The 21,219-nt window shown below is 41.3% G+C and overlaps 1 protein-coding gene across 1 annotated transcript in view; it reads left to right on the top strand.

Annotated features, from left to right (window-relative positions):
* Positions 1-9,457, top strand: part of CHRM2 (cholinergic receptor muscarinic 2) — a 152,727-nt gene extending 143,270 nt beyond the window's left edge. Inside the window, exon 2 of the mRNA XM_069966962.1 lies at positions 5,420-9,457. Within this exon, the coding sequence (XP_069823063.1) occupies positions 5,473-6,885 (1,413 nt within the window). The 5' untranslated portion in view covers positions 5,420-5,472 and the 3' untranslated portion in view covers positions 6,886-9,457. The remainder of the gene's footprint in view (positions 1-5,419) is intronic.
* The last annotated feature ends 11,762 nt before the right edge of the window (positions 9,458-21,219 follow it).

Here is a 21,219-nt window from a genome sequence, read left to right on the forward strand (position 1 = left end):
ACAGACAGACGGGGCGCCTGCATAGTAAACGCCACTCCTCTCATTTTTTAACTAAATTTGCTGAACTCAAGGTTGTTGCGCCTGGCAGCGTCGTGACTGCCCGACCATGGTGGTAGCTTTACCTTCTATGTATCTTCTCAGGCAAGAAGCCAAGAGATAGGTGTGCCTGTCATATCCCAGCGTAAAACAGTCTACTCATATTACTGGTTAATGGTCCTCTCCTACTATGATATATACCAGACCCTAGCTCTCCAATTACCCTATATACCAGACCCTATCTCTCCAATTACCCTATATACCAGACCCTAGCTCTCCAATTATCCTATATACCAGACCCTAGCTCTCCAATTATCCTATATACCAGACTCTCGCTCTCCAATTACCCTATATACAAGACCCTAGCTCTCCAATTACCTTATATACCAGACCCTCGCTCTCCAATTATCCTATATACCAGACCCTCGCTCTCCAATTACCCTATATACCAGACCCTAGCTCTCCAATTACCCTATATAACAGACCCTATCTCTCCAATTACCCTATATACCAGACCCTATCTCTCCTACTATCCTATATACCAGACCCTAGCTCTCCAATTACCCTATATACCAGACCCTAGCTCTCTAATTACCCTATATACCAGACCCTCGCTCTCCAATTACCCTATATACCAGACCCTATCTCTCCAATTACCCTATATACCAGACCCTCGCTCTCCAATTATCCTATATACCAGACCCTCGCTCTCCAATTACCCTATATACCAGACCCTATCCCTTTAATTACTCTATATACCAGACCCTAGCTCTCCAATTACCCTATATACCAGACAATAGCTCTCCAATTACCCTATATACCAGACCCTATCTCTCCAATTACCCTATATACCAGACCCTATCCCTTTAATTACCCTATATACCAGACCCTAGCTCTCCAATTACCCTATATACCAGACAATAGCTCTCCAATTACCCTATATACAAGACCCTATCTCTCCTACTATCCTATATACCAGACCCTATCTCTCCATCTATCTTATATACCAGACCCCAGCTCTCCAATTACCCTATATACCAGACCCTAGCTCTCCAATTACCCTATATACCATACCCTAGCTCTCCAATTACCCTTTATACCACACCCTCGCTCTCCAATTACCCTATATACCAGACCCTCGCTCTCCAATTATCCTATATACCAGACCCTAGCTCTCCAATTATCCTATAAACCAGACCCTATCTCTCCAATTACCCTATATACCAGACCCTAGCTCTCCAATTATCCTATATACCAGACCCTAGCTCTCCAATTACCCTATATACCAGACCCTAGCTCTCCAATTACCCTATATACCAGACCCTAGCTCTCCAATTACCCTATATACCAGACCCTAGCTCTCTAACTATCTTATATACTAGACCCTAGCTCTCCAATTACCCTATATACCAGAGCATAGCTCTCCAATAATCCTATATACCAGACCCTATCTCTCCAATTACCCTATATACCAGACCCTAGCTCTCCAATTACCCTATTTACCAGACCCTATCCTTCCAATTACCCTATATACCAGATCCTAGCTCTCCAATTACCCTATATACCAGACCCTAGCTCTCTAACTATCTTATATACTAGACCCTTGCTCTACAATTACCCTATATACCAGACCCTAGCTCTCCAATTATCCTATATACCAGACCCTAGCTCTCCAATAATCCTATATACCAGACCCTATCTCTCCAATTACCCTATATACCAGACCCTAGCTCTCCAATTACCCTATTTACCAGACCCTAGCTCTCCTACTATCTTATATACTAGACCCTTGCTCTACAATTACCCTATATACCAGACCCTAGCTCTCCAATTACCCTATATACCAGACCCTAGCTCTCCAATTACCCTATTTACCAGACCCTAGCTCTCCTACTATCTTATATACTAGACCCTAGCTCTCCAATTACCCTATATACCAGACCCTAGCTCTCCAATTACCCTATATACCAGACCCTAGCTCTCCAATTACCCTATATACCAGACCCTAGCTCTCCAATTACCCTATATACCAGACCCTAGCTCTCCAATTACCCTATATACCAGACCCTAGCTCTCCAATTACCCTATTTACCAGACCCTATGCTTCCAATTACCCTATATACCAGATCCTAGCTCTCCAATTACCCTATATACCAGACCCTAGCTCTCCAATTATCCTATATACCATACCCTAGCTCTCCAATTACCCTATATACCAGACCCTAGCTCTCCAATTATCCTATATACCAGACCCTAGCTCTTCAATTATCCTATATACCAGACCCTAGCTCTCCTACTATCCTATATACCAGACCCTAGCTCTCCAATTACCCTATATACCAGACCCTAGCTCTCCAATTACCCTATATACCAGACCCTAGCTCTCCAATTATCCTATATACCAGAGCATAGCTCTCCAATTACCCTATATACCAGACCCTAGCTCTCCAAATATCCTATATACCAGACCCTAGCTCTCCAAATATCCTATATACCAGACCCTAGCTCTCCAAATATCCTATATACCAGACCCTAGCTCTCCTACTATCCTATATACCAGAGCATAGCTCTCCAATTACCCTATATACCAGACCCTAGCTCTCCAATTATCCTATATACCAGACCCTAGCTCTCCAATTACCCTATATACCAGACCCTAGCTCTCCAATTATCCTATATACCAGACCCTAGCTCTCCAATTATCCTATATACCAGAGCATAGCTCTCCAATTACCCTATATACCAGACCCTAGCTCTCCAATTACCCTATATACCAGACCCTAGCTCTTTAATTATCCTATATACCAGACCATAGCTCTCCAATTACCCTATATACCAGACCCTAGCTCTCCAATCATCCTATATACCAGACAGCTCCTTCACTTATCCTATATACCAGACCACTACTCTTACAAATATATATACCAGACCACTCCTCCTACAAATATCATATATACCAGACCACCCCTTCTACAAATATTCTATATACCAGACCACCATTCCCAAAAATATTCTATATACCAGACCACTACTCCTACTAATATCATATATACCAGACCACTACTCCTACAAATATCATATATACCAGATGACTCCTCCCCATTTATCCTATATAATAGACCACTCCTCATTCAAATATTCTATATACCTGACAGCTTCTTCACCTATCTTATATAACAAACAGCTCCTTCACTAATCCTATATACCAGACAGCTCCTTCACTTATCCTATATACCAGATAGCTACTTCACTTATCCTATATACCAGACCACTCCTTCACTAATCCTATATACCAGACAGCTCCTTCACTTATCCTATATACCAGACAGCTACCTTACTTATCCTATATACCAGACCACTCCTTCACTAATCCTATATACTTGGCACCTCCTTCACCAATCGTATAGACCACTCCTTCACTTATGCTATACACCAGGCCACTAGTGTTGCGCTAGCGCTAAAAAGCTTAAGTGTTTGTTATTTGAATTGTGCCCTATTAAAGTCAGTGGGAGACCCGAGCATTTAACCAGGTTCCCCCCTGCTCGACAGGGGGGAGGGTGTCTGGTTCACCTGAAAATCTCAAAGTCTGGCCCCCAGGGGGTTAAGTGTATTCCTACCTAACCCGTGTGGACCAGTCTTTGCTCTGTGTGTGTGTGTGTGTGTGTGTGTGTGTGTGTGTGTTGGGGGGTAAGGGAGTTATACTTACCATCCTGGGCTCCTAGCAGCATCTTCTATCTTCAGCTCCTTCATTTGTAATCAGACAATCAGCAGCTGTGCGGAGACTCCTGTAGTTTCCCCTCAGCCAGCGATGTCTTGATGCTAATTTGCCGACTGCAGATGAAGGAGAAGACGCCACATGCTGGGAACCCAGGGTGGTAAGTATACTTTATCTCTCCCCTCCAATGGGTTAAAGCTGTGGAAATGCATAATGCTACTTCACTAACCCAATATACCGGACAACTCCTTCACTAATCCTATATACCAGGCCACTTCTTCTTCAACTTTCCTTTATACAGGACAATTTCTTCAAGTACTCTATATGACAGATCCTTCTGTCACCTATCCTATCAGACCACTCCTTCTCCAACTATTCACTGTACCAGCTCCGCTACATTATATGCCAAGCCACTCCTTTCTGAGCTCTCCTATGTGCCCATCTACTTCTTCCTCAGCATTCCTATGTGCCAGGCTATTCCTTTCTTGGTTCCTCTATGTGCCAAGTCACTACTTCCTCAGCTCCCCTATGTGCCAGACCATTCCTTCCTCAGCTCCCCTATGTGCCAGGCTACTCCTTCCTCAGCTCTCTTATGTGCCAGACTTCTCCTTCCTCAGCTCTCCTATGTGCCAGGCCACTCCTTCCTCAGCTCCCCTATGTGCCAGGCCACTCCTTCCTCAGCTCCCCTATGTGCCAGGCCACTCCTTCCTCAGCTCCCCTATGTGCCAGGCCACTCCTTCCTCAGCTCCCCTATGTGCCAGACCATTCCTTCCTCAGCTCCCCTATGTGCCAGGCTTCTCCTTCCTCAGCTCTCCTATGTGCCAGGGCACTCCTTCCTCAGCTCCCCTATGTGCCAGGCCACTCCTTCCTCAGCTCCCCTATGTGCCAGGCCACTCCTTCCTCAGCTCCCCTATGTGCCAGGCCACTCCTTCCTCAGCTCCCCTATGTGCCAGACCATTCCTTCCTCAGCTCCCCTATGTGCCAGGCTTCTCCTTCCTCAGCTCTCCTATGTGCCAGGGCACTCCTTCCTCAGCTCCCCTATGTGCCAGGCCACTCCTTCCTCAGCTCCCCTATGTGCCAGGCCACTCCTTACTCAGCTCCCCTATGTGCCAGGCCACTCCTTACTCAGCTCCCCTATGTGCCAGGCCACTCATTCCTGAGCTCCCCTAGGTGCCAGGCCACTCATTCCTGAGCTCCCCTATGTGCCAGGCCACTTATTCCTGACCCCTATACACAAGACCACTCCCTTCCTCTGCCCTACTCTTTGAGACCGTACCTCCACACTATCCACTTTATTTTCAGATTTGTCCCTAGTTGGAGTAAGTCTTATGCATACATGGCTCCAATGGTTATTTTTAGGATTCTGTGGAAGTCCCTGAGTGAATTCAACAATCTGGGAGTTGATGGTCTTGAGTTTTCCCTCCTATTTAGATATCTGGTGAAGTAAAACCAAGAGTCATGGTCTACATTTTCTCCAATAAATTTTAAATTCTAAATAGAAGGAAAAGTTAAGAAAAATTTACATGTAAACAATTTGTTTTGCCTTTGTTGGTTTTCCCAGGTTATATACAATGTACACCATATACCACTGTATTTTTTGTAGACTAGATGTATGTGATGTATCTCACTTTGTGTCCGTTGTTTAACATTTTTTCTTCTCGTCCACAGGTGTAAATGGTAACTAGGAAGTAGTCAACCAAACGTTGACCCAAGAAGCAACCATGAATAACTCTAGCTATTCCAATGCCACAGACAACAGGACCATGATGGGGAGTCCCTACAAGACGGTGGAGGTTGTGTTCATTGTCATTGTGGCTGGATCCCTTAGCCTGGTGACCATTATTGGAAATATCCTGGTAATGGTCTCCATAAAAGTGAATCGGCATCTACAGACTGTCAACAACTATTTTCTGTTCAGCTTGGCATGTGCTGATTTAATAATTGGGGTATTCTCCATGAACCTCTATACATTATACACTGTGATTGGCTACTGGCCACTAGGGCCTGTGGTTTGTGACCTGTGGTTGGCTCTGGACTATGTTGTCAGCAACGCCTCGGTCATGAACCTCCTCATCATCAGTTTTGACCGATACTTCTGCGTAACGAAACCGCTAACCTATCCAGTGAGAAGAACCACCAAAATGGCTGGCATGATGATTGCTGCAGCTTGGGTGCTGTCCTTTATCCTCTGGGCACCGGCTATACTCTTTTGGCAATTCATTGTCGGTGGGCGAACTGTTAAAGAAGGAGAATGTTATATTCAGTTCTTCTCCAATGCTGCCGTCACGTTTGGCACTGCCATTGCGGCTTTCTACTTGCCAGTCATCATCATGACCATATTGTATTGGCAAATATCTCGTGCTAGTAAGAGTCGAATAAAGAAAGACAAGAAGGAACCAACCACCAATCAAGATCCCATATCTCCGAGCAACGTCCAAGGAAAAATAGTCAAACCAAACAATAACAACCTATCGGCCATTGAAGATGGCTTGGATCACAGCAAAATCCAAAACGGAAAAGCCTCGAGAAATTCCGTCACGGAAAATTGTGTCCAAACCGAAGGAGAAGAGAAGGAAATCTCCAACGACTCCACATCTGTAAGCGTGGTAGGTTCTAATACAAAGGAAGATGGAAGTGCCAAAGATGCTCCTCAAGCTTCGGGATCTCAAACCAACCTAAAAGTTGAGAACTCCAAGGCATGTATAAGAATTGTTACAAAATCCCAAAAGGGTGATTGTGGGTCCACAAGTGGCACCACCATAGAGATAGTCCCCGGAACAAATGGTCGCAATGGAGAAGATAAGCAGAACGTTGTGGCCAGAAAAATCGTAAAGATGACAAAACAGCCGGCCAAAAAGAAAATCCCACCCTCCAGAGAAAAGAAAGTGACGAGGACTATCTTGGCTATACTCCTAGCGTTCATTATAACCTGGACACCTTATAATGTTATGGTTTTAATCAACACTTTTTGTGACGTATGTGTGCCCAACACGGTGTGGACAATTGGCTATTGGCTTTGCTATATCAACAGTACCATCAACCCCGCTTGCTATGCCCTCTGTAATACCACTTTTAAGAAAACTTTCAAACACCTTCTAATGTGTCAGTACAAAAACATTGGCTCGGCAAGGTAAAAACCAGAGAAAAACACACATAAAAAATAAAGGTGGAGCTGCCATTGAAAATTTATGCCATAGCACTTTACACTCGATAATGGAATGTGCAATCTAGGATTCTTATTCTGGCACAGACCTGTGGATCATGTCCACCCACTGCACTTATATATCCTTGGACCAAGTATGGTCTATGTAGGTGGACCAGGCTACTGCTCTTTGAGTATTAAAAAAAAAAAAAAAAAAAAATAGCAAAAACTTCAAAGGGCTTTTGGGGTCCACTTATTTTCCACGTCTGTATTATTAACATACCTATTTTTATGTGATTCAGAGTCTGCAGGAGATTCATTCTTCGAGATCTCACCATACGGGACTGAACAAATCACTTTATAAGGCTTTGGGATAGTAAAAAAAAACACATAAACACACTCAAAAACTTACCCTTTGACTTTTTTTGTGGTATGACCATCTAAAGACATTGGAAATGCTGAGACACCTCAAGTTCTTCGCAGAGTTTTCACCTTTATCCTGGCGTTATAACCGGCTCTTCTGTGCCTCTGTGTCTTTAGTGACTGTATCAAAAAAAATGTAACTCAAGTTTTTGCCCTTTGGGGTATATGTTAGAGCTTCCTAATAACAAAAACAACAAAAAAAAAAACTAACTAGCCAAGCAAATAATATATATAAGATGTTTTGTGTTCATGGCACAGATAAGCTCTCTTACGTACCCAAGTCGTTGCTGATATTCATATCCAAGATGATGTTCAGCACCAACTCTTCTACGTAAGGTCCATAATTCCATTCTTCATTAAAAAAAAAAAACAGAAAAAAAAAAACAGAAAAAAAAAGATATATTCCAATGTGAAATGACTTACCCCATCCTCATTTACTGAATGGTCATTGTAAAAGTCCCGACACTAACAAAGTGGTTCCTGGAGATTGTTACATAGACGACATTCGTATAAGCATGGGCATATCAAGCACTGTGTGTAAGGTTTTTTTTGTTTGTTCTTTTCCAAAAATTTTCAAAATTCCTTTTTCAAAATCTGCACAGCCGATTGTCTGTATTATTATTTCAGCTAATAATAGTCAGCGACTAATTGCCTTTTCATGATCATTTCTAATATTTAAGTGCATTATCCTTTTCGAAAAGGGACCCGTGAACTATAGTCAGTATATAGGGCATCTATCACGAGGGTCGTTTTGGAGACTATTATGGTGCCTGGTCCTGTAAGTTGGCATACACATACCATAAACCATTAGAGTGTTAAAATAAGGGTCAGAGGCCATAGGTCAGAGGCAAAGCCATCAGATAAAGGTAGAGGTAATATCCTATAAAAGTTGTATCCCATAATGCCCCACTGTAACCAACCAATTTTCAGGAGTAAGAATGTTTTTTAGTCATATCTATCTGTTGGGAAACTACAAGTCCTAGCCAAAACTCTATGTCATGGTACGACTTTTAATCACCCTTCAGAGAAAAGGTCAAAGGTTAGAGACATTTGTACTTGTATTATATAAAAGAATAAACAGATAGTGTTAAGTCGTCTTACCCAACTGTTCCGATTCGGCAAAGTTCTCTAAACCCAAACACTCGGCATTTGACTCCCATTGGCTGGAAAGTTGGCTGCTGCCCTAGGGAGTCCTGGAAAGCCAAAGGCTGTATCCATGTTTTCCTTACAGCCCTATGGTGGCATCCAACTTCTCCAGCCATCAGGAGTCAAATGCCGAGCGTTCGGGTTCAGAGAACTTTGCCAAACCGGAACAGTTGGGTAAGTCCAACTCCCTTGACCACCACCAGTCATCAATTGTCATGGTCAGTGGTCTCCGACCACTACAGACCTAAGCAATAGGACATGGTCAGGGAATGAAGATACCGCAGAAGCACCCAGACCCATCAGCCCTTCTCATGTAATGATTCCGGTTCTAAATATACAACACCTTTTTGTTTTTTTGTTTTTTACAAAAACAGTGCCGCACCAGTGAGCATGGTATTGCAGGTCAGTCCCATTCATTTCAATGGAGCTTAGCTGCAATACTAGATAAATCCTATAGACAGGTATGGCATTGTTTTTTTGAAAAAATTGTAATAAGAAAAAAAAAATCCTGGACACCCCCTTTAAATAAACTATTTTTGTACAAATTTTTTCCCAAAATGACAGATCTGCTTTAAAATTGAGAGCTGTAATCTGATAGGTGGAAGGGTGGAGCGATCAGTAATCAGTTGCTATGGCTAATGATCCTCCCCCTGTTTCTGCAACGTTACGTGTAAAAGAGTTGTCACTCGTTACGTTTGGTGGTTGCTAGGCAACAACAAAGGCAAAAAGTCAACAGTGTTAAACTTCGATGTAACCCGAAAATGTTATCGCTGTTAATTACAATCTCTTATTGTATAATTGTAAGACGTGTTATGAGACGGGGCGGGGAAATCCGTGTAATATTCTACAGGTTCAAGTAATGTAAAATCTCTAAGCAATATGACTATTTGTCTTTTTCAATTTCTTTCTTTTTTTTTTTTCATGTATGTACTACTAAGAATTATTACAAAATGTTGAAATGTGTAAAGCTTGCACTTGACAAGATGATAAATATAAAGGACAATTCAGCACGTGCCGTCATTCTCATCACTATGGCGTACCGGAACGCAACACCGGCGCTAGAGTCGGGGCTTCACAATAGACTATAGACCAGGTAGAGTTAAAATTGCAGGATGCCGCACCTCTAATAGCAAGGGATAGAGGAAAAAGATAGATAGATAGATAGATAGATAGATAGATAGATAGATAGATAGATAGATAGATAGATAGGAGATAGATAGATAGATAGATAGATAGATAGATAGGAGATAGATAGATAGGAGATAGATAGATAGATAGATAGATAGATAGATAGATAGATAGATAGGAGATAGATAGATAGATAGGAGATAGATAGATAGATAGATAGATAGATAGATAGATAGATAGATAGGAGATAGATAGATAGATAGGAGATAGATAGATAGATAGGAGATAGATAGATAGATAGATAGGAGATAGATAGGAGATAGATAGGTAGGAGATAGATAGATAGGAGATAGATAGATAGATAGATAGATAGATAGATAGATAGGAGATAGATAGATAGATAGATAGATAGATAGATAGATATCTTAAGAAATATAGGCAGCACCTTGAATGCACGAGATAGGTGCCCGCAGACGGGTCCTGGACAACGGACCAAAGTAGATATGTAGCAAAAATACTCTGCAGCACTCGGAAGTTCTTGAGCAAACGTGACGTGGGTTTATTTAAACATCGTAAACACAGCAAACAAGAAGTAAAGAGACACGACGTTTCGGCGTACCTTACGCCATTTTCAAGTGTACTAGTGCCACAAACAATCACAGCTTAAATACATTTGTGCTAAGTAGTTGCAAAACACGATACGTGCAAAATTCTGTCAATCACAGTGGAAAGTTACTCCCATTCCACTCCTCTCCATCACCTGATTGGAGTGTGCTAATGTCCATGTTTAAGAGCCTATACGGCATAATAGATTAGTAAAGTGTCCATTCATAAAAGTGATCACCAAAAAAGTGAAAAAAACTTGAATCGGCATAGTCCATCATAAATTTGTATAGACGATATATTCACTGGAAGGCAATCCCAAATTGTTCTCAATCCAAGCCAGTAGCACATACTTAAATTACCGCAAGTATACTCTCAGACAGGTCTGAACGAGGCATAGTCTTCAGCTACGAAGCCGCTTCCTCCTGGAGTTGCCGGGGACCCTCCTCCCATAGGGCGAGAGATCTCCAGTACGACTCCAGCCCTCCCACCGAATGTGAATCCACACCAGCGGGCAGCCGGAATCACCTCCCGGGGTTGCGGCCATTTTCTTCAGACTAGCCGCAATGTGAACGCACAATGTGAATGGCCACCGGGCCGCAAGCTGTAAATACTTGTAAATGATGAACTTCTTGTGCAGGCTTGAATGTTTCAATCTGAAGGGTATTGCCTTCCGTGTCACAATCATTATAGTCATGAATTTCTATAAAAGGAGAAAAGGAAAAACAATTATTAGAAAATTTCCAAAAAAGGCTAAAAAATAAATTCAGATTGTTTGTGTACATATGATGCTCCCTTACATTGCGGATACATGAGGGTATATAGAAGCATATGGAGAGGTAAATAACTACTTAAACATATGGTTATTGATAATGTATTCAACGTTTAAACCACACGGGGATAAAGATTGTAGCTCGTGAATCCAATATAATTCCTTACGGAGGAGCAACATTTTTCTGTTGCCACCTCTCTTTGGTTGTAACACTCGATCAATAAGCATGAATCTAAGGTCCCCTTCAGAATGACCAAACTTGGTAAAGTGACAGGAGACCGGTAGATCCAATTTCTTTTTTCGGATGCTGTATCGATGCTGATTGATGCGGGTTTTGACATCCAATGTCGTCTCACCCACATAAATCAGATCACACGGACACATGAGAATATAAATAACCCAGTCACTATTACATGTCAAGTATTGTTGAATACGGTATTGTTTCTTAGTTTTAGGATGTGTGAACACATTTCCCTTGCACATGTACTTACAATTAACACACACCCGGCACGGATAGGAACCCTTCCCCCCTGGTGTCAGTACACGTTGTCCATCGCCTTGTGTGTGTCTAATGTCCGTGCGTACCAATTTGTCACGAACATTTTTAGCTCTCCTATATGAGAACAATGGAGGACTCTGAAATTCAGGTACATTGTTATGTTGTTCCCTGACTATATACCAATGTTTAAGGACAATCCTGTTTATGTCTTTAGACGCATGTGAATAGGTACTAACAAACGGTATACGATCCATTGTGTGAGCCGCGAGCTTGGGTTCCAATAGTTTCCCTCTCTCTATATTTTTTACTTTGTTTTTACACATTTCCAATAGTCTCTTAGGGTATCCCCTCTCCTTAAACTTGAACTCCATCTTATCTAAGGCTGTCTCCAAGTTATTCTCTTCCTCCACTATTCGTTTTGCCCTCAACATCTGCGAGTAGGGCAGGGATTTCAACATGTTGTTCGGATGGCAGCTGTTGAAGTGTAGAAAATTGTTGCAATCAGTCTCCTTTGTATAGATATCTGTCGTCAATTTATTGTTCTCAATGGTTATCTGCACATCCAGATAGTGTATGGTGTGGAGATCCATATGAGCCACAAATTTTATTGTCTCGTCAATGGTGTTCAAATAATTGATGAAGTCACATAAATCACTCATGTTCCCAGACCACAGCATGAAAATGTCATCTATAAAGCGCCACCATGACGTCACATTACTGTAATGGTGTGCTGCATAGATTTGAGTGTCTTCCAAACGGGACATGACGATGTTGGCATACGTAGGGGCCACATTCGCCCCCATCGCCACGCCCCGTTGCTGTAAGTATATTTGCCCATCAAAGGAAAAATAGTTACTGGTTAAGACTAACCCCAACAATCTCAAGATAAAATCTCGATCTTTTGCACTGTAGTCCAATGATCCGAGAGATTCAGCAATAGCCTGCATACCTCTCTCGTGATCAATGGAAGTGTACAAACTTGTTACATCCAATGTCACTAGTATAGTCCCCTCAGGTACAACCAAGTCTGATATTTTATTCAGAAAGTCCGTCGTGTCTTTCAGATAAGATCTAGCACCAGTCGCTAACGGTCTCAAAATTTTATCAAGATAAATGGAAATATTACTCAGGATGGAACCCCTACCGGACACAATAGGTCTGCCCGGGGGGTTCTGAACATCCTTATGAATTTTGGGAAGTAAGTATAACATCGGTAATACAGGATGAGTGACCTTCAGAAAGTCCACTGTTTTCTCATCTACAATGTTTTGATTTAATGCTTCCTGTAATATCCCATCAATTTTCCTCTGTATGTCGAATTTTGGATCGATGTGCAATTGTTTGTATACTCTTGTATCATTGAGTTGTCTATACGCCTCTTGTACGTATGTGTGTCTATCCATTATGACGATGGCTCCGCCCTTGTCCGCGGGTTTGACAATGATGTCTTTCCCACGGGCAAGGGTGTTGACAGCATCAAGTTCGCCTGAAGTGAGGTTAGGATTAATCACATCATGATCACCAACCTTATCTCGTAATTTTTTTATATCCTGTCTCACCAGATTCAAAAATGTTTCAATCGCTGCAGATGCCATAGGCGGCATAAAGTCGCTCGGGCTCCTCAAAGAGAGATTACCTATGGACAACTTACAACCAGAAGAACGATCAGGTACGTCACCCGCAGATTGATTCTGAAAGTGAATTTTCAAGTTAAGTCTTCTAACAAATTGAATTAAATCCATATCAATTTCAAACCATTCAACTTTTTGACTTGGACAATAGTTTAACCCCTTTGAAAGCAACAATTTTTCATCATCATTTAAAATATAAGAAGAGATATTTACCACATTAGTGTCAGAGATCACGCTTTTTTCTTGGAGACAGTCTTGGGTGTTGTATTGCGGTTCATTTTTTGAGCCCTGGTTTTTCCGACTTCGATTTCTCTTTCTGCCCCCTCGGCGAGATCGTCGGCCTCCCGGGGGCGCTGGGATAAAAAATTCTCACTGGTGGAAGTCGGTCTTGTCACACTTTCAGTCCTTTTGTTTTTCCTCTGCACAGGCGGATTTTTATTGTCCGAAGACCACACATAAATGCGGCCGGTTTTATAATCTTGAAGATCTCTGTACCACTTATGGCGCTTTTCCTCTTGTAGATCACTTTTAAATTTGTCCAGAAATTGTTTTTGTCGGGTAGTATATTGTGTATATTCATCAGCAGTCATTATAGCCTGTAATGTGTCCTCCACTGCTTCCATCGAGTTGGTCACCTCCGAAAACTGTCGTTGCATCGACTCAATATGTAATAAAATCAAGTCCAGTGCATATTTATTGGAAACCAATTCATACATCCTCCGAAATTCAGTATCCTCTAACAGCATTGTGGGCTTCAAACGAGCCCTCATCCCTCTAGGTATACGTTTAGCTCGATAATATTCTCCCAATGTGAAAATATGTAAGTCTAAAGTCACCATTTTTTTAGATAATTGTTCATAATTACGTTTAATATCAATATGCGAGAAAGTTTCTAGGTAGTTCTCACCCCTTCTGATGCCTCCAATAATACGCTCCGCATCACCCTCCGTAAGGGAATGGCCTTGTGCTGTGGCAGCAGCGCTGGTCAGATTCTGTCTGATACGTTGTTCCATGTTCCTCAGTAATCAGCAATATACAGAGACGAGTCGGGTGCCAGCCGGTGAGTCTCAATGAATATCTTAAGAAATATAGGCAGCACCTTGAATGCACGAGATAGGTGCCCGCAGACGGGTCCTGGACAACGGACCAAAGTAGATATGTAGCAAAAATACTCTGCAGCACTCGGAAGTTCTTGAGCAAACGTGACGTGGGTTTATTTAAACATCGTAAACACAGCAAACAAGAAGTAAAGAGACACGACGTTTCGGCGTACCTTACGCCATTTTCAAGTGTACTAGTGCCACAAACAATCACAGCTTAAATACATTTGTGCTAAGTAGTTGCAAAATTTTAGGAGAGCTAAAAATGTTCGTGACAAATTGGTACGCACGGACATTAGACACACACAAGGCGATGGACAACGTGTACTGACACCAGGGGGGAAGGGTTCCTATCCGTGCCGGGTGTGTGTTAATTGTAAGTACATGTGCAAGGGAAATGTGTTCACACATCCTAAAACTAAGAAACAATACCGTATTCAACAATACTTGACATGTAATAGTGACTGGGTTATTTATATTCTCATGTGTCCGTGTGATCTGATTTATGTGGGTGAGACGACATTGGATGTCAAAACCCGCATCAATCAGCATCGATACAGCATCCGAAAAAAGAAATTGGATCTACCGGTCTCCTGTCACTTTACCAAGTTTGGTCATTCTGAAGGGGACCTTAGATTCATGCTTATTGATCGAGTGTTACAACCAAAGAGAGGTGGCAACAGAAAAATGTTGCTCCTCCGTAAGGAATTATATTGGATTCACGAGCTACAATCTTTATCCCCGTGTGGTTTAAACGTTGAATACATTATCAATAACCATATGTTTAAGTAGTTATTTACCTCTCCATATGCTTCTATATACCCTCATGTATCCGCAATGTAAGGGAGCATCATATGTACACAAACAATCTGAATTTATTTTTTAGCCTTTTTTGGAAATTTTCTAATAATTGTTTTTCCTTTTCTCCTTTTATAGAAATTCATGACTATAATGATTGTGACACGGAAGGCAATACCCTTCAGATTGAAACATTCAAGCCTGCACAAGAAGTTCATCATTTACAAGTATTTACAGCTTGCGGCCCGGTGGCCATTCACATTGTGCGTTCACATTGCGGCTAGTCTGAAGAAAATGGCCGCAACCCCGGGAGGTGATTCCGGCTGCCCGCTGGTGTGGATTCACATTCGGTGGGAGGGCTGGAGTCGTACTGGAGATCTCTCGCCCTATGGGAGGAGGGTCCCCGGCAACTCCAGGAGGAAGCGGCTTCGTAGCTGAAGACTATGCCTCGTTCAGACCTGTCTGAGAGTATACTTGCGGTAATTTAAGTATGTGCTACTGGCTTGGATTGAGAACAATTTGGGATTGCCTTCCAGTGAATATATCGTCTATACAAATTTATGATGGACTATGCCGATTCAAGTTTTTTTCACTTTTTTGGTGATCACTTTTATGAATGGACACTTTACTAATCTATTATGCCGTATAGGCTCTTAAACATGGACATTAGCACACTCCAATCAGGTGATGGAGAGGAGTGGAATGGGAGTAACTTTCCACTGTGATTGACAGAATTTTGCACGTATCGTGTTTTGCAACTACTTAGCACAAATGTATTTAAGCTGTGATTGTTTGTGGCACTAGTACACTTGAAAATGGCGTAAGGTACGCCGAAACGTCGTGTCTCTTTACTTCTTGTTTGCTGTGTTTACGATGTTTAAATAAACCCACGTCACGTTTGCTCAAGAACTTCCGAGTGCTGCAGAGTATTTTTGCTACATATCTACTTTGGTCCGTTGTCCAGGACCCGTCTGCGGGCACCTATCTCGTGCATTCAAGGTGCTGCCTATATTTCTTAAGATATTCATTGAGACTCACCGGCTGGCACCCGACTCGTCTCTGTATATTGCTGATTACTGAGGAACATGGAACAACGTATCAGACAGAATCTGACCAGCGCTGCTGCCACAGCACAAGGCCATTCCCTTACGGAGGGTGATGCGGAGCGTATTATTGGAGGCATCAGAAGGGGTGAGAACTACCTAGAAACTTTCTCGCATATTGATATTAAACGTAATTATGAACAATTATCTAAAAAAATGGTGACTTTAGACTTACATATTTTCACATTGGGAGAATATTATCGAGCTAAACGTATACCTAGAGGGATGAGGGCTCGTTTGAAGCCCACAATGCTGTTAGAGGATACTGAATTTCGGAGGATGTATGAATTGGTTTCCAATAAATATGCACTGGACTTGATTTTATTACATATTGAGTCGATGCAACGACAGTTTTCGGAGGTGACCAACTCGATGGAAGCAGTGGAGGACACATTACAGGCTATAATGACTGCTGATGAATATACACAATATACTACCCGACAAAAACAATTTCTGGACAAATTTAAAAGTGATCTACAAGAGGAAAAGCGCCATAAGTGGTACAGAGATCTTCAAGATTATAAAACCGGCCGCATTTATGTGTGGTCTTCGGACAATAAAAATCCGCCTGTGCAGAGGAAAAACAAAAGGACTGAAAGTGTGACAAGACCGACTTCCACCAGTGAGAATTTTTTATCCCAGCGCCCCCGGGAGGCCGACGATCTCGCCGAGGGGGCAGAAAGAGAAATCGAAGTCGGAAAAACCAGGGCTCAAAAAATGAACCGCAATACAACACCCAAGACTGTCTCCAAGAAAAAAGCGTGATCTCTGACACTAATGTGGTAAATATCTCTTCTTATATTTTAAATGATGATGAAAAATTGTTGCTTTCAAAGGGGTTAAACTATTGTCCAAGTCAAAAAGTTGAATGGTTTGAAATTGATATGGATTTAATTCAATTTGTTAGAAGACTTAACTTGAAAATTCACTTTCAGAATCAATCTGCGGGTGACGTACCTGATCGTTCTTCTGGTTGTAAGTTGTCCATAGGTAATCTCTCTTTGAGGAGCCCGAGCGACTTTATGCCGCCTATGGCATCTGCAGCGATTGAAACATTTTTGAATCTGGTGAGACAGGATATAAAAAAATTACGAGATAAGGTTGGTGATCATGATGTGATTAATCCTAACCTCACTTCAGGCGAACTTGATGCTGTCAACACCCTTGCCCGTGGGAAAGACATCATTGTCAAACCCGCGGACAAGGGCGGAGCCATCGTCATAATGGATAGACACACATACGTACAAGAGGCGTATAGACAACTCAATGATACAAGAGTATACAAACAATTGCACATCGATCCAAAATTCGACATACAGAGGAAAATTGATGGGATATTACAGGAAGCATTAAATCAAAACATTGTAGATGAGAAAACAGTGGACTTTCTGAAGGTCACTCATCCTGTATTACCGATGTTATACTTACTTCCCAAAATTCATAAGGATGTTCAGAACCCCCCGGGCAGACCTATTGTGTCCGGTAGGGGTTCCATCCTGAGTAATATTTCCATTTATCTTGATAAAATTTTGAGACCGTTAGCGACTGGTGCTAGATCTTATCTGAAAGACACGACGGACTTTCTGAATAAAATATCAGACTTGGTTGTACCTGAGGGGACTATACTAGTGACATTGGATGTAACAAGTTTGTACACTTCCATTGATCACGAGAGAGGTATGCAGGCTATTGCTGAATCTCTCGGATCATTGGACTACAGTGCAAAAGATCGAGATTTTATCTTGAGATTGTTGGGGTTAGTCTTAACCAGTAACTATTTTTCCTTTGATGGGCAAATATACTTACAGCAACGGGGCGTGGCGATGGGGGCGAATGTGGCCCCTACGTATGCCAACATCGTCATGTCCCGTTTGGAAGACACTCAAATCTATGCAGCACACCATTACAGTAATGTGACGTCATGGTGGCGCTTTATAGATGACATTTTCATGCTGTGGTCTGGGAACATGAGTGATTTATGTGACTTCATCAATTATTTGAACACCATTGACGAGACAATAAAATTTGTGGCTCATATGGATCTCCACACCATACACTATCTGGATGTGCAGATAACCATTGAGAACAATAAATTGACGACAGATATCTATACAAAGGAGACTGATTGCAACAATTTTCTACACTTCAACAGCTGCCATCCGAACAACATGTTGAAATCCCTGCCCTACTCGCAGATGTTGAGGGCAAAACGAATAGTGGAGGAAGAGAATAACTTGGAGACAGCCTTAGATAAGATGGAGTTCAAGTTTAAGGAGAGGGGATACCCTAAGAGACTATTGGAAATGTGTAAAAACAAAGTAAAAAATATAGAGAGAGGGAAACTATTGGAACCCAAGCTCGCGGCTCACACAATGGATCGTATACCGTTTGTTAGTACCTATTCACATGCGTCTAAAGACATAAACAGGATTGTCCTTAAACATTGGTATATAGTCAGGGAACAACATAACAATGTACCTGAATTTCAGAGTCCTCCATTGTTCTCATATAGGAGAGCTAAAAATGTTCGTGACAAATTGGTACGCACGGACATTAGACACACACAAGGCGATGGACAACGTGTACTGACACCAGGGGGGAAGGGTTCCTATCCGTGCCGGGTGTGTGTTAATTGTAAGTACATGTGCAAGGGAAATGTGTTCACACATCCTAAAACTAAGAAACAATACCGTATTCAACAATACTTGACATGTAATAGTGACTGGGTTATTTATATTCTCATGTGTCCGTGTGATCTGATTTATGTGGGTGAGACGACATTGGATGTCAAAACCCGCATCAATCAGCATCGATACAGCATCCGAAAAAAGAAATTGGATCTACCGGTCTCCTGTCACTTTACCAAGTTTGGTCATTCTGAAGGGGACCTTAGATTCATGCTTATTGATCGAGTGTTACAACCAAAGAGAGGTGGCAACAGAAAAATGTTGCTCCTCCGTAAGGAATTATATTGGATTCACGAGCTACAATCTTTATCCCCGTGTGGTTTAAACGTTGAATACATTATCAATAACCATATGTTTAAGTAGTTATTTACCTCTCCATATGCTTCTATATACCCTCATGTATCCGCAATGTAAGGGAGCATCATATGTACACAAACAATCTGAATTTATTTTTTAGCCTTTTTTGGAAATTTTCTAATAATTGTTTTTCCTTTTCTCCTTTTATAGAAATTCATGACTATAATGATTGTGACACGGAAGGCAATACCCTTCAGATTGAAACATTCAAGCCTGCACAAGAAGTTCATCATTTACAAGTATTTACAGCTTGCGGCCCGGTGGCCATTCACATTGTGCGTTCACATTGCGGCTAGTCTGAAGAAAATGGCCGCAACCCCGGGAGGTGATTCCGGCTGCCCGCTGGTGTGGATTCACATTCGGTGGGAGGGCTGGAGTCGTACTGGAGATCTCTCGCCCTATGGGAGGAGGGTCCCCGGCAACTCCAGGAGGAAGCGGCTTCGTAGCTGAAGACTATGCCTCGTTCAGACCTGTCTGAGAGTATACTTGCGGTAATTTAAGTATGTGCTACTGGCTTGGATTGAGAACAATTTGGGATTGCCTTCCAGTGAATATATCGTCTATACAAATTTATGATGGACTATGCCGATTCAAGTTTTTTTCACTTTTTTGGTGATCACTTTTATGAATGGACACTTTACTAATCTATTATGCCGTATAGGCTCTTAAACATGGACATTAGCACACTCCAATCAGGTGATGGAGAGGAGTGGAATGGGAGTAACTTTCCACTGTGATTGACAGAATTTTGCACGTATCGTGTTTTGCAACTACTTAGCACAAATGTATTTAAGCTGTGATTGTTTGTGGCACTAGTACACTTGAAAATGGCGTAAGGTACGCCGAAACGTCGTGTCTCTTTACTTCTTGTTTGCTGTGTTTACGATGTTTAAATAAACCCACGTCACGTTTGCTCAAGAACTTCCGAGTGCTGCAGAGTATTTTTGCTACATAGATAGATAGATAGATAGATAGATAGATAGATAGATAGGAGATAGATAGATAGATAGATAGATAGATAGGAGATAGATAGATAGATAGATAGATAGATGATAGATAGATAGATAGATAGATGATAGATAGATAGATAGATAGATAGATAGATAGATAGGAGATAGATAGATAGATAGATAGATAGATAGATAGATAGATAGGAGATAGATAGATAGATAGATAGATAGGAGATAGATAGGAGATAGATAGATAGATAGATAGGAGATAGATAGATAGATAGATAGATAGATGATAGATAGATAGATAGATAGATAGATAGGAGATAGATAGGAGATAGATAGATAGAGAGAGAGATAGATAGATAGATAGATAGATAGATAGATAGATAGATAGATGATAGATAGATGATAGATAGATAGATAGATAGATAGATAGATAGATAGGAGATAGATAGATAGATAGATAGATAGATGATAGATAGATAGATAGATAGATAGATAGATAGATAGATAGGAGATAGATAGGAGATAGATAGATAGATAGATAGAGAGAGAGATAGATAGATAGATAGATAGATAGGAGATAGATAGATAGGAGATAGATAGATAGATAGATAGGAGATAGATAGATGATAGATAGATAGATAGATAGATAGATAGATAGATAGATAGGAGATAGATAGATAGATAGATAGATAGATAGGAGATAGATAGATAGATAGATAGATAGATAGATAGATAGATAGGAGATAGATAGATAGATAGATAGGAGATAGATAGATAGATAGATAGATAGATAGGAGATAGATAGATAGATAGATAGATAGATAGATAGATAGATAGATAGGAGATAGATAGATAGATAGATAGATAGATGATAGATAGATAGATAGATAGATAGATAGATAGATAGATAGATAGGAGATAGATAGGCGATAGATAGATAGATGATAGATAGATAGGAGATAGATAGATAGATAGATAGATAGATAGATAGGAGATAGATAGATAGATAGATAGGAGATAGATAGGAGATAGATAGATAGATAGGAGATAGATAGATAGGAGATAGATAGATAGATAGATAGGAGATAGATAGATAGATAGATAGATAGGAGATAGATAG

The sequence above is a fragment of the Dendropsophus ebraccatus genome, chromosome 1 (genome assembly GCF_027789765.1).
Source record: "Dendropsophus ebraccatus isolate aDenEbr1 chromosome 1, aDenEbr1.pat, whole genome shotgun sequence".
Lineage (NCBI taxonomy): Eukaryota > Metazoa > Chordata > Amphibia > Anura > Hylidae > Dendropsophus > Dendropsophus ebraccatus.